At 47.0% G+C, this 21,804-nt stretch overlaps 1 protein-coding gene across 1 annotated transcript; it reads left to right on the top strand.

The window, feature by feature from the left end:
- The first annotated feature begins 448 nt into the window (after positions 1-448).
- On the top strand, positions 449-21,543 carry Tgm7 (transglutaminase 7). Its single transcript, XM_038331688.1, has 13 exons — positions 449-458; positions 7,293-7,475; positions 8,202-8,447; positions 10,125-10,243; positions 13,155-13,283; positions 13,367-13,544; positions 15,673-15,811; positions 16,193-16,296; positions 16,669-16,911; positions 18,422-18,748; positions 19,022-19,182; positions 20,998-21,131; positions 21,384-21,543. Exons 1-13 carry the CDS (start codon positions 449-451, stop codon positions 21,541-21,543), a joined length of 2,133 nt encoding a protein of 710 aa, XP_038187616.1.
- The last annotated feature ends 261 nt before the right edge of the window (positions 21,544-21,804 follow it).

A 21,804-nucleotide genomic window follows, 5' to 3' on the forward strand; every position in this document is an offset into this window, starting at 1 on the left:
CTTGTGGGCTGCACCATCCCTTTCTGTGACCATCCGTCTTACATTCCTTGGGCCACTAAGCTTTCCAGTCATTCCTGTCCCAGCACCGACACCAATGGGTGATGCCAGTCTAGAGGTGCAGAAAGAATGTGATCCTGAGTCCCGGTGTGACAGAAGAGACTGGAACCTTCCATGTCACGCGGCACTTCACAGCTTAACAGAAGGTCCTCAGCAAGCGTCTGAAAGGCTTAAAGTCAGGCTTCTTTCCTTAAGCGAGAAGGCACCTGGAACAACGGGAAATTTCAGGGAAGGGATGGGAGGAGGAGGAAGTGGCAGCCACACCCGACTCCATGATGGAAGGACAGGCTCTTAACACTCAGAGAGGCTTTGGGCTTTTAACACTCAGAGAGGATTCAGGACCAGAACCCTAATGCTGGCCACGTGAAGGGGCTTGACTGACTTCAGGGAGATGGATCCTGGTGAGTACTGGCAATCTCTTGAACTTTTATGAGGTGTTAAGTCCGGGGAGGGAGTAAGCCTGGGAGGGAGGAATGCAGAGGAGACCCGAGAGAGCACACCGGCAGTGGATGGTTGACTGCACCATCTGTCTCCCTCCTGTTTCTCCACCTGCGTTTGGATTCTGGATCTTGGAGCACATATCACACAGTCCTCAATTTTCTTTCCTGAAGCTGTAGACCATCTGGCCTTTAAGACTCAAAGCTGGAATAGCCTTGGGAAGTCCAAGTAGGACATATGGGCAGAGTTTATTAATAATAAACATGTTAATCAGTTACCATCTCTTACTGATGGTCATTTATCTTTTAGTATTCATGCTTACAAATCATGCTACAGTGGATGCCCCTGTTAGTAGAACTTTGTAGAGATATTCAGAAGTATTTTATATACAAAATTTCTAAAAGAATAAATGTTGGAGCAAGGGCAATATCCTCTTTATGTTTTGATAGGCATCAGCTGGCTTTAAGTCTGAGTGAGCATATAATCCCACATTCTCTTTATGAGGCATCTGATTTCCATATGCTCTGAACAAAAGAGGTTATTGTTATTTCAAGCATTTTCAATAGGCTGAAGATGAATCTCATTATGGTTTTAGTTAGCATTTTATGATTATGACAAGCTGACTCTTTAATATTTGTAGCTACTTTTATATATGAGCCAAGAGACTTAATGATTTAACCTGTTGCAGCCAACCCAGGAACTGCTTTCTGCTCAATAGCAGCTATGGAACCTACTGGGCTTGGGGAGTAAACAATTATTTAGTCACATAGACACCATTAAGCAAAAACATTTCAAGGAGACAATATAGTTGGCAGTAAGGGAAAAATAGGTGGTCTGAGTCTAAGGAATTGCAGAATATGGAAAGCGATCAGGTGGGCCCTGGGGCTGGTTCTGTTTCAACCTACTAAGCTACCTGAGGACTTCTGTACTTTTGTTTGTTTGGTTTTGTCTTATTGATCATTTGAGACAGGGTCTTAATTCAGGCTGACCTCAAACTTACAACGTATCTAAGGATGAGCTCGAACTCCTGATGTCATTGCTTACACCTCTGAAGCGCTAGGATTACAGGTGCAAACCACCATCCCCCAGTGGTGCCAGGAACTAAATCTAGGGCTTTGTGCACGCTAAGGCAGGTGCTCTATCAGCTGAGTCTCATCTGATGCCCCAGCTTCTGCACCCTGCGGTACCTTTGCATGACGGAGTGGAAACGGAGCTGTGGTTTTTCATTGTTGTTTGCCCCCCTTGGGTCCTATAGAGAAGTCTGGTCTAGAGGATTCCTCCCCAGTTCTAGCAGAGCAACTCGTCTTAGGTTGTCCATTTCTTTACTCCAAAAACAAAAGCACAAAAAATGCAGATGGCTGTCCGGAAGGGAAGGACAGAATAGTTCACCCTAGGACCACCTTCCAGGTGAAGAACTAGGAGCCTTAGTCAAACTACATGTAAATGGCAATAAGTAGGTAGCACTGAGGAAGCCATTTAACCTTACGAATCATCGTTCTACTTATCAGTCACGTGGAGTTGATAATAGTTTAGGGATAAAAGGAGATAATGCACAGAACGCTAAGAGGCCTAACACCTACTATCAACCACAGAGCTACAGACACAGCTATTGTGTTCTAAAGCAAAGGATTTCAGGAAGGTGGGCGCTGCATTTCACTTGGAAAACTGGTGTGGTTGAGACTCACAGAGCTTAGGGTAGGGCTGGGGCTGTCTAGACATGGGCATGGTCCACCTGGAGGACACAGTATGAGAGAGCCAGAGTTCTTTGAGGAGCACCTGGGAGGTAAGATGGGAATTGGCTTGACCCACACTTTGGAGGAGTTTGGATTTAAGCTTTTGAGTTATGAGAAATTTTTATTTTCTCACACTTGAAATATCTACAGAACATTCTGGTAATCTCACCACATAGGAATTCATTTCATAAAATTTTGCAGATTGTGATCTTTCTCATATTTTTTAAGACTGAAGAATTAAAAAAGAGGGACGTATGCATCAAAGTCCTCAAATCATTATTATAATAGTGTTATTATTATAATAATAATACTAACGAGTGGGGAAAGAGAGAAAGCCAGCACAAAATCAGCAAAGACAGAAGAAAGGCACTGGATTCAGCTGGAATTTGACGGCAGAGGTCAATTCTCTCGCTGGCTGTACCACACGTAATTTACCTTTGGTGTCTTTACATAAAGTGTCACCGTCTTGGCAATGGGTTCCTCTTCTGGCCCTGATCTTTACCTACACCTGCAGTGGCCTGAGGAAGCCCTGCAAGTCATAGTATTGCAACACATATTTCTTAGCTGCCACATGCCCATAGAGGCCAGTCTCTGGTACACATGGCTGGTCCCTCGCAGGCGCTAACCATCACCCGTATTTAATTAAGTTCCCATTAGCCTTTGATTGAGATTATTGCAACAGAAATGTCACTGCCTTCTCCACCCTTGGCTTTCTCCCCCTCTGGTCTGAACTAAACGCCACAGCTAAGTTAATCTCAAAGTACAGCTTTGATGAGCCACTCCTGTTCAAAAACCCATCTTTAATCAAAGTAACACTTCCCCAGTACAGAAAAGAAATGTCTGTTCAAAACAAAGGCTTGATAATCCCAAAAACTTGAAGTAATGAAACCTTTCCTATAATTGTCAATACCTTTTGTTTTACTTTTGGCATCTAGAGGATGATTTCTCCTTATTCTTTGATTGTGTGTGTGTGTGTTTGTGTGTGCACATGGGTGTGTATATAACACACACACATTTGCACTCATGTCTGTGAATGTACAGGCAAGGGCTAGACTGTGACATTGGGTGTTTTTGTTGATCAGTCTCCCCCCCTAGAATGATAAGGCAGGCTCTTTCACTGACCCCAGAACTTGCTGACTCAGCTAACCTGGCTAGCCAGCTTGTTCCAAGGATCCTGTCTCTGAAGGTCTGTGTCTGTGTGGATTTTATACTCCCATTGTTGTATATGAGACGACCTATTTCCACATGCTTTCAACGAATAGGGTATTGCTAATTATTTCAATACTTTAATAGATCAAATATGGATCTCATTATTGTTTAATGTTGTATTTAATTGTGATCTGAGTAAGATTTTGTTTTGTTTTGTTTTGTTTTGCTTTTGTTTTTTTGAGACAGGGTTTCTCTGTGTAGCCCTAGCTATCCTGGAACTCACTCTGCAGACCAAGCTTGTCTTGAAACTCACAGAGATCTGCCTGCCTCTGCCTCCCTAACACTGGGATTAAAGGCATGTACCACCACTGCCCGGCTCTTAATTTTATATAGTCTTAATTTTATAGCCACTTTTATGTTTTGAACTACCGTGACCACCTTGACTGCCCTTCTGATGCCCCATTTCTTGAAGTTTGAGAACACATGTACCCTGTCCGTTCAAACATCAGTTAGCACCTACCCACTGGGGAAGCAGGAGATGGTGAAGATTAAGGGACAGACTCTGGAGCCAGCCTGCTTCGGCTTGAATCCCAGTTCTGACCAGAACCCTCCTCGTATCAGGAACAACAGTTACACACCAATACAGAGTATTTGTGAGAATATAAAAGATTTTGGACATGGATGATGGACTGGCGTGTAGTAGGAATTCTCCGAACACAAGCACGATTTTCTAAAATGCTTGGTTCTGGACATGGGGGATCCAGGTTCGAGGTGACCAAGGTCTCTGCTTGTGGGGCTAACTCTAGATGCTATTCAAATCTCTGCAGAAAACAAAACTGTTGTGAAGGCAACAAATCATGGGGTGGGGGTCTCTTCAGTGGCTAAAGAAAGCCCATGCAAGACTGTGATTCTCAAGACCCAAGTGGAGAGATGGAGCCCCGCCTGAGAGCAAGGCTGTCTCAGGTTTTGGTTTCTCTGAGGATTCCTCCTAGGCAGACAACTATTTTAATGTCTCCTCCCACCCCTTTTTAAAGGCTGGTAATATATCCGGATATAATTTCATCCTTTTATGTCCCTGTCATTGTGTTAATCAAGGAAGCGCCAGGCGTCTTGTGTCTGAGGCTCGCCTCTCCTCTTACTAACACCATTACTCTCACTGGGACACATCCAAGTCAGGCCTTGTGGGCGCTGACGTGCCTTCCTAATTGATTCTACTGGATTTCCAGCATTGTTGAGCTTCTTCCTGATTCTCTCAGCTTCCCTTCCTGGCTTCACTGGAAGCCTTTCCTTTTGTTCTAAGTCATGTCTCCTTGACACGACAAGCCCTTGGGCGAGCCAACACGTCATTATATTAAGTGGAATGAAAAGAAAGCAGAAGTGTCTGGTGGAGACTGTATCTTTTCACGCACACAGCCTTGGGCTTGAGAGCAGGCGACAGGCAACAGGGCAACAGCCCACCCCTCTCTCCTTTGCTTTCCAAACTGGCCTGGGGAAAGGCAGCCAGCTGGGCTCCAGCAGTGGACAGCGGCCAGGAAAGCCTGCCTCCGCTCTGCTCTCTCCTGTGCAGCACATGTGAGGGCTCCCAGTGCCCTTCATTCCTCTTCAGGGTACATACATGAGCTTTCAAGGTAGGCCTCTGGAAGGCACGTTTAGGGTGGAGTACCTTTCCAGCTAACTCAGTGGTCTTGGTATGAACACTTCAGGCCCCTCAAAAATATGAGATATAGTCAGCTTCCAACAGGATCTAGGCCAGCTGCTTTCAAACTTTTCACTGTGACCCATAATTCACACTATGACCTCATTTACACATAAGTTGTCCTTTCTTTTCTAGTATTCCATGCTTTGTGATATTGTCTATCCTGTTTTTCTTCTTCTTTTTAAAAAATTTATTTATTTATTATGTATACAGTATTCTCAGTAGTCTGCCTGCATGTCTGCCTGCAGGCCAGAAGAGGGCACCAGATCTCATTACAGATGGTTGTGAGCCACCATGTGGTTGCTGGGAACTGAACTCAGGACCTTTGGAAGGGCAGGCACTTAACCTTAACCACTGAGCCATCTCTCCAGCAGCCCCTATCCTGTTTTTCTTATTGGTCACCTATCTTTTAAAATATATTACATATTACAGTATATTTGTGTGTGTTACTTTAATATTAAGCACACACGTCAGGGTCAGAGGACAGCTTTTAGGGAGACAGTATTCTCCCTCTAGTATGTAGGTCTCTGGGATCTTACCTGGATGATCAACAGTCTCTTAAGCCTTTTCATCTTCCTTACAGTTGACATACTAGGTTTCTCCCTGACCCAGAGGTTTCTCCGCTGATGACGTAGTAAACCAAATTGAGCCTAACTAAAAGTAGAGGACTAGGTCTAATTTAAGCGAAGCACTTCCGGGTGATTGGGGTGGCGGGTGTATGTGGGGGAGGTGGATGAGAGGAGAAATCACGTGGCAGGTCTGTGGACCAAAGCTTAAGTATGCCTTGAGCAGCTCTGGGGGAGGAGCGGCCACTTGGTGGGCTTTCTGAGAGGGGGTGGGGTTTGGAACCAGAGAGAGAAAGACTGGAGCGGAGCTTCCAACTAAACATTGACCCCGTAACCTATGCTGCTAAAGTGTCTTCCCAGGGGAAAATATACCAACATCCACCCCTTCTCCTAAAACTGAAGTCCCAATGGCAAACTGGAAGGATCCTGACAGAGTGTACTCTGGGGAATCAATGAGTTTATTGGGCTTCCTTACAGGGCAAAGGGGAGGGGCATTGCAGGGGTCGGGTGTGCCTCCTTGAAGGGACTGCACCTGGGAAAGCCTTTACCAAGCAGGGCCTGTCCCTTGGCTGCGTAAAAGGAGCCCGGCCGCCAGTCTTCCTCCAGTTAGACCTGCGACTCTTCCAGGAGGCTGCGTGTAGTGAGGTAGAGGTGCCCAACAGGTGATATGGAGTGGCTGGAGACCCAGCTAAGGGTCATTACCTTCCTCACTGGTCCAGGTGTGTAAACATTCCACAAAGTCCGCCAGGGGTATTCCTTTTGTCAGCGACTGAATGCCCTAGGAAGGTGGTTGTTTGGCTTAGAGGGTAGCTGCTCACAACCTACTAATAGGCTGGACTTGTTAGAGAAAAAAAAAACCCAATGAATTTTTGTTGATAAATGCAATATGAGCATTGTCAGCAGGAACAGCAAAGCAAATTCAAAGTGAGCTGCACGATCGCTGCTCTTCAGAGTAATTGAGAATCAGCATGCGCTGTCTCTGTGTGGCATGGTGCAGAGGTTCTCACACATGCCTCCTTACTGAAGACCCATGTAAACCCTACGAAGCAGGAACATGATCGTCTCCCTGCTTTTTAGACCAACACAGTAATGTCTGGGACTATTAGATGACTTGTTCAAGGTCTCCTAAGCGACTCGCCAAGGTGATGCCCTGAGGCTGAGGCTGAGTTGCTTCAGAAGCTATTTATATCCTGTCTACTTGGCTAGGAGAACCTTACAATCACGCACTAGGTGTATACCCACAATGCCTTTGCATAGACCTGAAACAAAACTGAGAATCAGGAAGTAAGCCCAAGGAATCCCGAGCCCCACTCCCCTACCTGAAGTCTGGACTTGCCTTAGAGCAGATGACCAGCCTCCAGACAGCTCGACTTCATCCATACACAATTCCAGCGTGTTTTTCCTAGACCAGCAAGGCGATAGATGAGTGACTTCCCATTCCTGGGACTTGTTTTCCTCTCTGGGACACCAGTCCTCCAGCTCTGATGCTCTAGGACTGATAGTCTTCCCCACCCCTGGCTAGGAGCTGCTCAGTTGCCCTTGGAGGTTGTCATGACATTAGAAGGCAGAGAGACAGAAAGGCTAACGCCAGTCAGGTTTCACAGAAATGATTCCAAGTCTCAGCTGGGCAGTGACCTGTCCTCCCTCCCTCAGTGGCAGCCTTGGAGCTCAGGTCTGTGGAACGGCAGATCCCCAGGAACAACAAGGACCACCACACCCAGGAGATGGGCTTGACCAAGCTCATCCTGCGCCGGGGCCAGGAGTTCAGCTTAACGTTGACTTTCAACCGACCCTTCCAACCCCAGAAGGACCACCTCACCTTTGTGGCTGAGACAGGTGAGTTGGCTCTGCCCTCGGGTTCCTCTGGTTCCCTCAAAACAGAAAGTTAGTAAAGTTTTCCTGGGGAGAAGGGCTCTTGCCACCTATCTCTGACATGCCCTCTCCTCTCCTCTGGGACCCTAGGACTCTCACATCGGTACTGTTGGTCCTGTTAACTGTGATCTTTTAGCCACAACAGTCAACCTATAAATACACAGACACGGTCATAAAACTCCACAGACATGACCTTCTTTTAATTCTTATGGAAGACTTTAAGTTGGCACTACCAGACTCTCATTTTACAGATTGGAAGTGGAAAAAAACCAGAGGCCCAAAGAGCTTACATGTCAGTAAAGGCCTTAAACCAAAAGGCTTCAGTGAATGTTGGGAGAAGGTAGGGCATCTGGCAGGCCACAGGGAGTCATACACCACGTTTTTTACTTTATTTTTATTACTTTTAAATGTGTGTGTGTGTTGTGTGTGTTGTGTGTGTGTGTTGTGTGTGTGTGTTGTGTGTGTTGTGTGTGTGTGAGCATGCTCACATACTGAGAGCCTGGAAACAGGCATCAAATCCTTGGAGCTGAAGTTACATGTAATTTTGAGCTGCCTTACTTGAGTTCTGGGACCCAAATTCCAGTCCTCTGTAAGAGCAGCATTCACGCTTAACCACTGAGCCATCATGCCTCCAGCTCATCACATAGAGTTCTGAGCCTTCCCCTGGGATCTTCTTTCTCTCTTCCTCAGGACCAGAGCCTTCAGAGCTTCTAGGGACCCGAGCCACTTTCTTGCTCACACAGACCCGGACTGGGAATGTCTGGAGTGCTTCCGACTTCATTGCTGATAGTAACTCTCTTCAAGTCTCGATTTTCATCCCAGCCAGTGCAGTCATTGGCCACTACACATTGCAGATGGAGATTTCTCAGGATCAGGGTCCTGGTGTGACTTACCCCCTGGGGAATTTCATCTTGCTTTTCAACCCATGGAGTACAGGTAGGACTTGCTCCCAGCTTGTGGTGATAAGGTGGTGCACTGGGAATGTTCTTTCAGATAATCATTGCATATCTGTGAGACATATTGCCGTGTGCTGAAACAAAACAAAACTTCTTTGTATGCGTCCATGTGTTCACCTACATAGATAAAAGTCATCTTGGGGGTTGGTTCTCTCCTTCCAGCAGGTGGGTCCCAGGGAGAGAGCTTGGGTTACCAGGCTTAGCAGTAAGTGCCTTTACCTACCCAATCTTCTCACCAGTCTTAAACGTATTTTTTTCCCTTTTGTGAGATGGGGTCTTGTATTGTCCCAGCTGGTCTTGAATTCATGATCCTCTATGACAGCCTCCTGAGTATTAGGATTATGGGCATCCACTACTATACTCAGCTGCAAAATTCACTTTTATAAAACTTTTTTTTTTTGAGACAGGGTTTCTCTGTGGCTTTGGAGCCTGTCCTGGAACTAGCTCTTGTAGACCAGGCTGGCCTCGAACTCACAAAGATCCGCCTGCCTCTGCCTCCCGAGTGCTGGGATGAAAGTGTACGGCATCACACCTGGTCCCACAAAAAAAATTTAAAAAATGATTTAGTTATTTTTATTTTACATAGCTTGGTGTTTTTCCTGCATGTTTGTCTGTATGAGGGCATCAGATCTCCTGGAATTGGAGTTACAGATGTGAGCTGCCATTTGGATGCTGGGAATTGAACCCAGGACCCCAGGAAGAACAGTCAGTGCTCCCAACCACTAAGCCATCTCTACAACCCCCACAAAGAATTTTTAATGACATGATGAAAATATCCTAGTGATGCTAAGTGAGATAATTTAGCAAGTGGAATTCAATTTGATTCTAACTAATTATGCGTATGCATACAGCAAAAAGGCAATATTTCTGAGTAGTGGGTATGAGTGATTTTTTTCCTGTATTTTCCAAAAGTCTAAAATAATCTTATAATAGAATATTTGTCACAAATATTTTGTCATAGAGTGTGTGGGTTCCCGTGGGTCCAAGAAATGGAGACTCAGTCACATTGAGAATGAACTCAGGCTTTTTGAATGCTGGGAGCTCAGTCTTGGTGAACTGAAGCCTTCCCTTTGCCTCCCAGCATCTTTATTTTTCCTATATTTACACTTTAGCTAGTAGATTTCCATTTCTCAAAACAAACTGGTAGACACTTCAGACAATACAATGCCAACAATAAAATGCCAGGTGCAAATACCTGCTTCATGAGGTACCACGGTTTCCCCTGAACCAAGTTTTGCCTAGGCTTTGTATCCATGGGAAACTCTCAGTCAAGATTCACATAAAACCACAGTGTTTGTAACTCAAAGGAAGGCCTAGGGTCTGTGTGAAAACTCTGGAGCCAGACCAGGTATAACCCAGCGGGATTTCATGACTAGTGGAGGTTGCTTGCTATCCCTCTGGTGCCAGGCCGCTAAGACATTCTGCCACAAATTTTCATAAGCTATCATTTTTAATAGCATAGATTTGTTGCTGGCCTCTGGAGAAGCACTTGGCTGGCTTTTAAGAGGGTCCAGTCTTAATTTCTGTTGTCCTGGTCATCCATTGACTGTCTTCCTGTTTCCAGAAAGACGTTGTTACTTTTATGCTGTTTTTAAATTTCCTGCTTATTCTTTGCCTTGTAATTTTCTTTTTCTCTCCATTACCCTTTACTGCTCAGATGATGACGTCTACCTGCCAAGCGAAACACTCCTGCAGGAGTATGTAATGAGTGATTATGGCTTTGTCTACAAGGGGCAAGAAAATTCGATTACCTCCAGGCCTTGGAACTATGGGCAGGTAACCCTACCTCCTGGATGTGTGAGCCTGAGATGGGTTCCTTGGGGGCTGTTAGCCAACGAAGGGCACAGTGTGAGGTGCTGCTGGCCAATCTCCCATCCAATGAGAGGGGCAAGCAAAGAAAATATGGCTATCTTTTCAATGTTTTTGTGCTTTATTAAGAAAAGAGTAGAAACCAGGTGGTGGTGGCTCACGCTTTAATCCCAGCACTCAGGGGGAAGAGGCAGGTGGATCTCTGTGAGTTCAAGGCCAACCTGTTCTACAAGAACTAGTTCCAGGACAGGCTCCAAAGCTACAGAGGAACACTGTCTCTAAAAACAAACAAATAAACAAAACCCCAAGACAAACAAACAAAAGAGTACAGCCTGATGGAAGTCTACCCACAACTGTAATAACCTTCTTTTGTTGACAGAGGCTGCTCATTTTCCTCTGGCTGCCCTGACCTGAAATAATTGTACAGATACTGTACCTGCTTGGCCTATTAGCTCAGGATTCTTATTAACTAACTTTTACATCTTAAATCAACCCTTTTCTATTAATCTGTGTATCATCATGTGACTGTGGCCTACCAGTAAGGTTCTGTCTGGTGTCTGTCTCCTTTGGCAGCTACATGGCGTCTCTCTGACTCTGCCTTCTTTTCTCTATCTCTGCTTGGAATTCCCACCTTGCTCTGTTCTGTGCTGTTAGAGGCACAGAACTAACTAACTAATGGTAATAATATGTATTCACAGCATACAGAGGGGAATCCCACATCATTCTAAGTTCAGTTACCAGCCCTACTAGGGACTAGTTTGTGACAAACCTTTCATTCTTCTATAATTTGAAACCAACAGCCCATGTCTCCTACCACTTTACTTGAAAAAAATCGTGTATATGAATGAGCACTTTGCCTGTATGTATGTCTGTGCACCACATGTGTGCCTAGCGCCCAAGGAAGCTGGAAGAGGGTGATACATTCCCTGAGTTACAGAGGTTGTGAGTTACGATGTGGGTGCTGGAAATCAAACTCAGGTTCCCTGGAAGAGCGGGCAGTACTCCTAACTGTGGGGCCATCTCTCCAGTCCCTCTCCTAGTGCTATAATTTTATTTATTCATGTGTGTGCATATGTATTGGTGCATGGATGCCATGGCACATATGGAAGCCAGAGAGTCATTTCCCTCCATCCACCAAGTAACCCTGGAATTAAACTCCTGTCATCCTGTTTTGTGGGAAGCCCTTTCCCTCTGAGCCATCATGCCTCTACCAAGCCCACTTTGGTGTGGGTTTTTTGTTTTTGTTTATATTTTTTGGGCAGTTTCTCACTGACTTGATTTCTCAGGATAGTCTTTTTTTTATTAAAAATTTCCATCTCCTCTCCTTCTCCCACTTCCCTCCCCTCCCCTCCACCCACACCCCATTCCCTCTCTCTCCAGGCCAAAGAGAAGTCAGGGTTCCCTACACTATGGAAAGCCCAAGGTCCTCCCAATTTCCCCCAGGTCCAGGAAGGTGAGCATCCAAACTGACAAGGCTCCCACAGAGCCCGTCCATGCAGTAGAATCAAAGCCCAGCGCCGTTGTCCTTGGCTTCTCAGTCAGCCTCCACCGTCAGCCACATTCAAAGAATTCAGTTTGATCACATGCTCCATCAGGATAGTCTTTAAATTTCCTATGTATCTCAGACTGGCCTTAAACTTGAAATCCCCCTGCCTCTGTGCTGCAACAGTACTGGTTTTGTATGAGTCACCATGAGAGATACTTTTCATGCCTTGAAACAGTTGGGAAGAATTTTAAAGGAGTACTATTTTGAGACTTTTGGCAGTTTAAACTTCAGTATCTACAAATAACACCTCACTGGGACTCAGGCATGCTCCTTCATGTAGCTGGTGTCTAAGGCTTTTATGCTTAATGGCAGAAGTGAGTTGAGAGAGGGCCTCTGGGCTACAAGGGTGAGATACTTGCTATTGGCCTTTTACGGAATGGTGTAACCATTCTTGCTCTAGGTGCCTCCATTCCCCATCTCAGCACTGGACTTTTGGGAGGAAATTACAGATAGTGTATGTATCATTTAATTTGAGAACATCACTATATAGTCACAGAGGATAATGATTCTCTCTGAAAAAAAAACACAACTCATGATCACAATTGAAAAAGAGAACAGCAGCTCTCTAGTAATATCAAATATCCAGTTACTGAGTAGCCCTGTTACTGCATGCAGCGGGTGGGGGTCCGGAAACTTTGGCTGTGGATGGCATCTCCACTCTCAGCCACCAATCATGGTCCATGTGTCCTCTTCCTGTTATTCTAAGGGGGTGGGAGATGTTAGGAATTTTGCTGAAGAAGATCACACTCCTGCAACTTGCGATGTGTTTTGAAACTTAGAGGGAAAATGGTGCCCTTGACAGCCAAAGGGGTGGGGTGACATTTGTCACAAATACCTTGTAAGCAAATCTCACAAGCCTACCCTGGCTTTGCCAAAGCCACATTAGCCCTGATTCCAATACCCTTCGTGACCTTCTCCCTCCTCTCAAATGCTGGTGCTATACCCATACATATAGTCTTTCCTATTTCCACAAGTCCAACAGATAGATGATCTAGGTCCTTGGGACCCATCATGTTAAAATACCTCAGGGAAATGTCTCCATGTTCCTCTTCCTGTGTGTCCTATCATTTTAAATTTGGGATTTCAAAAACTTTCTCTCCCATTCTCTTAAATCGTTTGCGTTTTCTGTCAAGAACCACATAGCTGAGTTTTGAAAAGAGTTCTGATTCCCAACGCATTTCTGACTTGATTTCCATCACTGTAGGATCTTGCCTTGTGGCTGAACCCCACTGCCCTCCTCTCACAAGCACATCACCCCTGAAAAGCTTGTCATGCCCAAGTTTCTGGACTCCACACATTTTTGCTTTTCTCTGATTTCTCCCTTCAAATAAGTTCGAAGAAGACATCATTGATATCTGCTTTGAGATCCTGAACAAGAGCCTCTACTTTCTGAAGAACCCGTCCAAAGACCACTCTCAGAGGGGCAACGTGGTGTACGTATGCAGGGTGGTGAGTGCCATGGTAAGAGCCACAGCTTCCCCTGCCCGAGGACGGCCCGGGCATCTCCAGGACGCTGTGGAAACCTCCCTGTCTGCTCTTTGCAGATCAACAGCAATGACGACAATGGTGTGCTTCAGGGGAACTGGGGAGAGGACTACTCCCAGGGCATCAGCCCTCTGCAATGGAACGGCAGTGTGGCCATCTTGCGGCAGTGGTCGGCCAGGGGTGGGCAGCCTGTGAAATACGGACAGTGCTGGGTCTTTGCCTGTGTTATGTGCACGGGTGAGTGAGTCTTATCCCCTGACTCTTTCTGGTTTCCCCTTCACGTCAGGCCATGATAATCCCCACTCTGAGTCCACTGCGGCTCTTGAAGGGCTCAGAGCTTCAGTGGCCCGTGACTAGGAGCTGTGTGCACACGAGTTCTTAACCTGCACACTATTAAGTCTCCAGAAGGTGATCTTTGCAGTCTTCCCAGAGTTTCTTTGATGAAGAGTGTTAATAGTGGGCACCTGAACTGGGCATGGTGGGGCACACCTCTAATTTGAGAGGTGGAGGCATTTTGGTGGGGAGTTTCCTTGGCGATATTGGGAATTAGGCTAACCAGCACTAGATGAGATCTTGTCTCAAGAGACAGAAAGACAGACAGACAGAAAGGTGGCCATTTGGATAGAGCAACTTGAAGTCCCCACAAAAGGAAGAGCACGTCTTCCCATCTTGCTGCAGTGGATCGAGAGACGGAAGCTGAAGTATAAGTCCACAGTCTTAGATAGCCTGACCTCACACATAGAGCTCCCCAAGAGACCTGATTTCCAATTAGAGCTCTGCTACCCTGCTGAGTACCCTTGAGGAGAACAGATACTCAACTCAGTGGAGTGCATACTCATCTGTTTACAATGCAGTGCCAAATTCTTGGCTCAAGTGTCTGGGAAGCCGAAGAAGCTAGGGCACTGAGGTTCTCATGCAAAGCGCTCCTTCTGCTGGGCTGTCTAGTCACACTGCACACTAGGTGTCTGCGGAAGTAACAGGTGGATTCCATTGGAGCAGGGCTGGGGCATAGGATGAGAACAGGCTTCTGTTTTCGACTCATCGAGGGGAAGCATAGTCTGTTATGTTCAGGGCTCTCAGGTGCAGAGATTTAAATCTGAGTACACAAAACGACCTTGTTAGCTTCCTTATGAGGTGGGGCTGTGGTTACTGTGGCCTCCAGTAGCCCCTGTTCTGTCTTGGCCTGGAAAGTCTCCAGTGGTAGCCAGGTGGGCATGATGGAGATCCTCTTGGACCTTCAGATCCTAGGATGAACAGGAAAAAGACTAGATAAATGGCTTGGCCCCTACTCCAAGCCCTTCCATCTTCACAGAGTGTGGTGGCTGACTGGAGACTGTGACTTCTGAGCTGCTTTTGGTCACCTGTAGCCCAGGCCTGAGTCCCATGTCCCTTGCAGATGTGTAGAAAGCCTAGGTGCAGTGCTGGAATAGACAGATAACTGCCAACGTGTGACCCTGCTGGAGGCTTTTCGGCACATCGAGACAGAAGGACTCTTATTCTTTTTACTTTAAAAAACATTGTGACCTTCCCAGCAGCCTCTGTAGATTCTGTCGACCCTGCTAGGAAGAGTAGGTGGGAGAGACTTCTGAACTCACTGACAGAGGTGAGGACCTAGTCCCAAGACATGCCTGGCTCTTGATTACACCCAACTGTGGGCAGTTAGTGTGTGTGTGTGTGTGTGTGTGTGTGTGTGTAAGCATGGGATAATGTCTGCTTTGAGTAAATGTGCCTGTGAAATCTTAGCGTTACATACTGTCCTGAGGATCCACAAGAGGGCGCTGCTGGCTTATCAAAGATGGTAAGTAGTTTTTAATCGCTGATGTCTACAACGGAATTTTTCTCTTGTTTGTTTCTTTAGTTATTAGTGTATGTTCTAGTGCTGAGGCAAGCATCCACCACTGAGCTACATCCCCAGCCCTCTAATTTTCTTCTTTCTTTCAACTTTTGTCTTTAAGTAGAATGGCAGAATCAGAATTTTAGAACGGAAAACAATCCAGTTCCTTACTTACAAGGAGACTAACCCAGGAAGTTAAGCCACTTACCTCTGGTCACACACTTTCTCTTTTGAAGCTGGCCACACATCCTGTCCTCACTTTTGGAATTCTCACGTGTTTTAGTGTTTAGTTTCTTTTCTTTTAACCTGGAGAAAAAAAAATGCCAGAAGTGACAAGCCTTTCTAAATGGCTCACAAATGACCTCTTCCATTTTGTGAATGGATACCACTGCTGAGCAGGTGGACAGAAGCTTCTCTGGGTGCCATCCTTTGGGAATAAAAGAGTTGCTGAAAAAAGTTGCTGAAGGTCAAAGACGATGCATGGAAAGTAATAATTCTGCTTGAAATGACCTAAGTCGTCTCCCTCTCTAGTAATGAGGTGCTTAGGCATTCCAACTCGAGTCGTTTCCAATTTCCATTCTGCACACAACACAGACGGGAACTTGACCATTGACACCTACTATGACCGCACTGCAGAGATGCTGCCAACTCAGAAGCCAGACAAAATCTGGTAAGAGGTTTTTGTCTGCAAGAACTCAGCACTGTTCCGGGTATGGGATGAATTGTGATAGTTGTGACTGAATTAGGCAAGGTCTCTCTATGCAGTCCTGGCTGTCCTGGAACTCTCTATGTAGACAAGGCTGGCCTCCAACTCACAGAGATCTGCCTTCCTTTGCCTCCGAAGTGCTGGGATTAAATGTATGTACCACTCTGGCCAGCTCCTTGATAGCTTTCTTTATTATAATTACTTTCTAATACAAATTAGAGGAAAATAGAATTATAAATATAACTATAAAAACAGAATTATAAATATAATTATAAAACCCTTAATGTCTGGTGCCTGAAAAACGGTCAGGAAAGACAAGCCCTGCCTACTTCCTCCCTTCTGCAGGAACTTCCACGTCTGGAACGAGTGCTGGATGATCCGGAAAGACCTTCCGCCAGGGTACAATGGCTGGCAGGTTCTGGACCCCACGCCCCAGCAAACCAGCAGTGGTGCGTGGGGCTCGCGTGGCAGGGGCCAGGCTCTCTGGGGGACCAATGAGGATGAGCACCCACATAGCCAGAGAGGTGCAGCAGTTTCCCACTTCCCCCCCTTTTCAGGACTGTAGTCTAGACAGTGCCAGCTCTCGGGCATAACTTTGCCACTGACAGTGGGGTCCCCTGGAGGAGCAGTGAGTTTTTCTGTTTTTCCTGTAATGTCGGGGAGGTGGCACTGACAACAGCTACACTAATGGGGTGACTGTGTGACTGTGAGGATCAGACAAATTAGTGCACATCACTGCTCTTGGTAAACTGGAGAAGGCCCGGGTGTGCAGGGTGTCATTGCTACCGCCCCTTATCCCGCAATTCCTGCTTCATCCACAGGGTTGTTCTGCTGTGGTCCGGCCTCTGTGAAAGCCATCAAAGAAGGCGATGTCCACTTGCCCTATGATACCCCTTTTGTGTTTGCGGAGGTGAATGCTGATGAGGTCATTTGGCTCTTTGAGGGTGGCCAGGTCCAGGAAATCCTGGCCCATAATACCAGTTACATTGGGAAGGCGATCAGCACCAAGATGGTAGGGTCAGATGAGCGCCTGGACATCACCACTTCCTACAAGTACCCAGAAGGTGCCTGGGCCTTGGGTTTGGGGGGGGGGAGTGGGTGTCACCATTGGATGGCCCAGGTTAATACAACACCACCTCCCCCTTATGACAAACTCCCAGGGGACGATTTTAGGTTCTGGAATAGATATGCCTAGATTTAGCAAATAAGAACATAAGATGTTCAATTAAATTTGAATTCCAGATAAATTAAGACAGACAAATACATTATTATAAATGAGTCCCAAATGGTACATGTGACATCTTTAATTTTTCTATTACATTTATTTATTGTGTTATGTGTGTATGTATGCGCATGTATGTATGTAGGAACATGTCCTATAGTGTCTCTTTGTGTGTGTGTGTGTGTGTGTGTGTGTCCAAGGACAACTTACAGGAGCTGGTCCTCTCCTTTCCTCACAGAGACATTGAATTCATGTTGTCAAGCCTGACAGCAGATGTCTTTTTTACTAAGCCATCACGCAGCCCAGTGTGTGACATATTTCTGATAAAAATAATTCACTACTTATCTGAAATTCAAATTAACTGGGTATAGTTTTTAGTGTAAATGTGCTCCGAAGGTTGTATGTAATTTACAAAAAAAGATTATTTGCTTATCTTGAATTCAAATGTAATAGTGGTCCTGCGTTTTATCTATTAACTCTGTCAGGGCCATACATCTGTCCATCTATGTCCATCGCAGTGGGGGTAGCAGCAAGGGGAGAGATGGATGGACACTCAGGAGGGAGAGGGCTCTGGGCCTGTGGAAGGAAGCAGACATTCCTATCGAGAGCTTTGGTGGACTCTGGCCACCTGAGAGCCAAGCAAGGCTCTGATGTGCTGTAGGTGGGTGAGCCTGGGCCACCTTCCCTTGCCTCTGTTTCCTTATCAGTGAAATGAGACAACTCTCCTCAAAGGGTTAAATGAGCTGGTGTGCAAAACACACTGGGGGCATAGGGAGTGCTCTAGAGGCGTCCACAGTCTGCAGCAAGTTTGAGTTTTGAGCCCAGATGTTGAGTTATTCCTAAGGGAAAGAGGTGAAGTTCCATCTAAAAGACTTGAATATGTATTTGAGGAGAGAGCATGCAGGCAGGGAAGAGAAGCCCCTGGGTCTGATGATAGTGATGATGATGGTCATGATGGTGATGAGGATGGTGGTGGTGGTGATAATGGTGATATGTTGTTGAGAATCCTGATGGTAACAGTGCTGACGGCAAAGAACCACACTGAATCTTACACTCAGCAGTTACGTGACCTAACTTTTCAGCAACTCTGGGCAACCCAGTATCATCCTTGGGTTTTGTAAGAGAACTGAACACTGAGAGATGAAGAGACTGTGCACCGAGCAGCACCAGCCCCATCTGAGCTGTGATTCTGCACGCCTCCCCCTGTGGCTCTTCACTGTGTATCACATGGTCAGGGCTTCTGGCTAGCGGCTGAGAGTGCAGCCACTTGTCTTCCTGGGAAGGTCATCGGTCCTCTGTCCTCTCTGCCCTGCCCCACTGATGCTTTGTTCTGTGTGGGTCTGTTCTGCCAGGATCCTCTGAGGAGCGGTCTGTTTTCATTAAGGCTTCCCGGAAATTACTGGAACCAAGAAGAGACTCTTCATCTCTCCTGGATCTCCTAGGGTCAGAGGCCTTTAAGGAAAAGCCTGTGCAGCTGCAACTCCGCCTAGCCAGGGCACCCATGTGGGGCCAGGACCTGCTGCTCACGCTGCATGTCCAGAGGGTGCCCGACAGAGCCCAGAGTCGGGGCCCCATTGGACTGATGGTCCACTTTTGTGCACAGGCCCTGCTGCATGGGGGCATCACTCGGGAGCCCTTCTGGAAACACGCGGTGCACTTGAGTGTGGGCTTTGAGAAGGGTGAGTCTGTAGCAGGCGAGAGAAGGCAGCTGTAGAGAGGGACGTTTGGGGGCTGTGAACCAGGCTGGCCAGCTCTAGTCAAATCACAGAGGAACCCTCTCCCAGGACACACAGTGTCTTCCCAGCCAGGGAAGATGCTGTTGCTGGACAGTGGGATGCCAGTGCCGTGCTTGGGGCGCCGTCCTAACATGTCAGACAACAATGACGTCTGAGTGCGGTATTCCCTTATAACCCATCCCCCGGACTCAAGATGATGTCTTTGCCTACGTTCAGAGCTACAGTGGCCACTCCTGGTGCCCTACAGCAATTACAGGAGCAAGCTGACCGATGAAAAGCTGATCCATGTGTCTGGCATCGCTGAGGTTGAAGAGACAGGGCGGTTCATTCTGGTCCTGAAAGATTTCTCTCTGGAGCCTCCCCACTTATCTATTGAGGTGAGGTGTCTGGACAGAGATGGAGACCCAAGGCTCTAAGATGGTCTCCGCATGGGCTTGGAGGGGGTACCTTGCCCTGCCATACATGATGGTAGTCCAGCATACTACAGTCTCAGAGGCTTTATTCTCGAGCATAGCCAACCGGTGGGCGCTGGTGCTCTCCATAAACAAAGGGTGGGGCATGGAGGCATCTCACGGAAGTCACATTTTACAGAGGACGCTGAGGAAGGTACTCTGTCGAGAACAGATGAGGCATATTACTGTGAAGCTGTATTAAGTAAGGAGATCTCTTCACAAAGGTCGAGATAAAAAGGCAATGATTTGGGATGTTGAGTAGAGGAGACAGATTTAAGACAGACCATATGGTCAAAATCAAAAGGTGACCACCGATAAGATGTGGGTGCCATGGGAAATAGGAACAAGAAATGAATTTCAGACTTCAAGGCCTAGTGCCAGAGAGGTTTGATGGCTCTTCTAGAAGACAAGCATTAAGGAAGCTCCGCAGAGGAGAGCACATGTTCTCCCCATCTCCTGTCACCTGAGTTGTCCTCCCCCAAAGCCTTCTTCCCCACCTTTCCAGTCCTCTCCCAAAGACTTTTCTACTCCCTACCCCAAGTCCAGCTCTGTGCCTGGAAGCCTGGCTAACAGCATGCCTGATGCTAGCCAGCAGAACAATGTTTGGACGATTCCATATTGGATCACACGTCAGCTGGCACGATTGTGGTTTTCACTTGGGCATACTCTCAGGTTGTCAGGTCAGGTGATCCTGGATGCCTTCTGTGTGGGGCAAACAGAGTTGCAAGTGTAGACACAAGCTTGGTGCTGAGCCAGGAACCCTCTTGTTACCAGAGCAGAGATCCCAAAACAACATAGCACGTGTCAAGGAGGCTGTGGATGGTCCCCATGGCTGTAAGACCTGCGGGTGATGAGTGTCACTGTGCTGGGTTCCAGAGTTATCTTCACCTATTTGACTTTGACACCCTCTTTGGAGATTTGGTTCTTTTGTTTGAGTTCCAAGTTAGAGTGTGTCCTTCCTCCTCTGTATTCTCTGGCCAAGCTAGAACATTCTCCCAGTTGTGATCTGGATAGACAGAGCTCGATTGGGTTCAGTACTGATGCCCATCACCCAGATGGCAGCATCCTAGGCTTCAGGGGTAAGGACAGAATCCCTGTCTCCCATTCCAGGCTAAGGCTGTGTTGCCCTATGACACAAACCTCAAGAGTGAAGCACTGAACACAGATGGGTGGGAAATGAGTATGTCCTGCAGATATCTGAGAAGACACAACAGGATGGGAGAAGGGTCCTGGGCAAGGAGCTAAGACCCCTTGGTTAGGCCCTGACTGTCATGAATCCATCACGGCATCTTGGCTTCATGGTTCTTCTTTGGTGGAGTGATATCACCGATGGCACATAGGTGGCACACATGACCCTCCTCCCTAGTCCTCTGCATGGGTTAGACACTACTAATCAATCATAGCTGACTGGGATTGTGCTTGGGATCCTACTTAACCCGTGGTAAACACTGCTAACTCTTTGAGACCAGTACTCCAATTAAATCCAGCAAGCATCTTCAAATAGACGGTGGGGACGGAAACTCTATGCCCATTCCTAACTGGTGGCAGCTTGCTAGAGTGTCCTGAGCTTCTAAAGCAGGTCCCCATGTGTTGATTTGAGGTAGCCCCGTTTATAGTTATCTCCACCACTAGGGGCGCCTAAGCTCTAAGTAGAACCTGGAGGTCCCGGGAGGAGCTGACTGAGTGCAGTGTGGCAGTGAGGCCAGGGGCCTAGGGCACCTCTCTCTTCTCCCCACACAGGTATTTGAAAGAGCTGAGGTGGGCAAAGCCCTGAACATCTACATCACTCTCACCAACACCCTAATGGTGGCTCTGAATAACTGCACCATGGTTCTGGAGGGAAGCGGCCTCATCAATGGGCAGATAACAAAAGAGTGAGTAGTGTGACCTTTGACCTCTTGCCAATCTTCCTCTGGCGTTGGTCTCTGAGGAGCTGTGCCCCATGGGACCGCTGGCTCCTTCTCAGTCTCTAGACGTCACCTTCTGGTCCCTACTTCCCTAACCTCAGGAAAGCTAGGAGGTTGGTGGTACAGGGGGGGTGCTACTCACTAAGCAGGGTTCCCTGCCCCATTGCCCATCCAAGTAACCAATACTCCAGGCTCCAACAGGCTGCTTTTGACTTTCAGCCTTGGAACTCTGATGGCCGGACACACCATCCAAATTCAGCTGGAGCTCTACCCCATCAAAGCTGGGCCCCACCAGCTACAAGTCCTCATCAGCAGTAGTGAAGTCAAGGAGATCAAAGGTTACAAGGACATCTTCATTGCTGCAGCTCCAGCCTCCTGAGCCTGGCCTTCCTGATGCTCCCTCCTCCCTGTACCAGTCTCAACCCCCATTCCCATCCCCAGCGTAGCCTGCTTTCTACTTCTCAAGGTGTTGTCTTTGTTCAACCTCTGAAGTGGGGGCAAATGAAACTCTGTAGAACCATGGTACATCGCGGGAAGAAACAATAAAGATGTATTAGCTCCCTCCTGTGCCAAGAAGCTCCTTATTGTTCCTGTTGACCTGACTGTCCACTATGTGGCTGGAGAGTGGGCCCTTTTTGCT

This window comes from Arvicola amphibius, chromosome 5 (assembly GCF_903992535.2).
Source record: "Arvicola amphibius chromosome 5, mArvAmp1.2, whole genome shotgun sequence".
NCBI lineage: Eukaryota > Metazoa > Chordata > Mammalia > Rodentia > Cricetidae > Arvicola > Arvicola amphibius.

Bases quoted from the DNA above. Each gene is read 5' to 3' on its own strand.
- Tgm7 (XM_038331688.1), top strand. The intron at 13,284-13,366 runs GTAAGAGCCACA...TGCTCTTTGCAG, and splicing joins GCAGGGTGGTGAGTGCCATG to ATCAACAGCAATGACGACAA. The intron at 16,297-16,668 runs GTGCGTGGGGCT...CTTCATCCACAG, and splicing joins GCCCCAGCAAACCAGCAGTG to GGTTGTTCTGCTGTGGTCCG.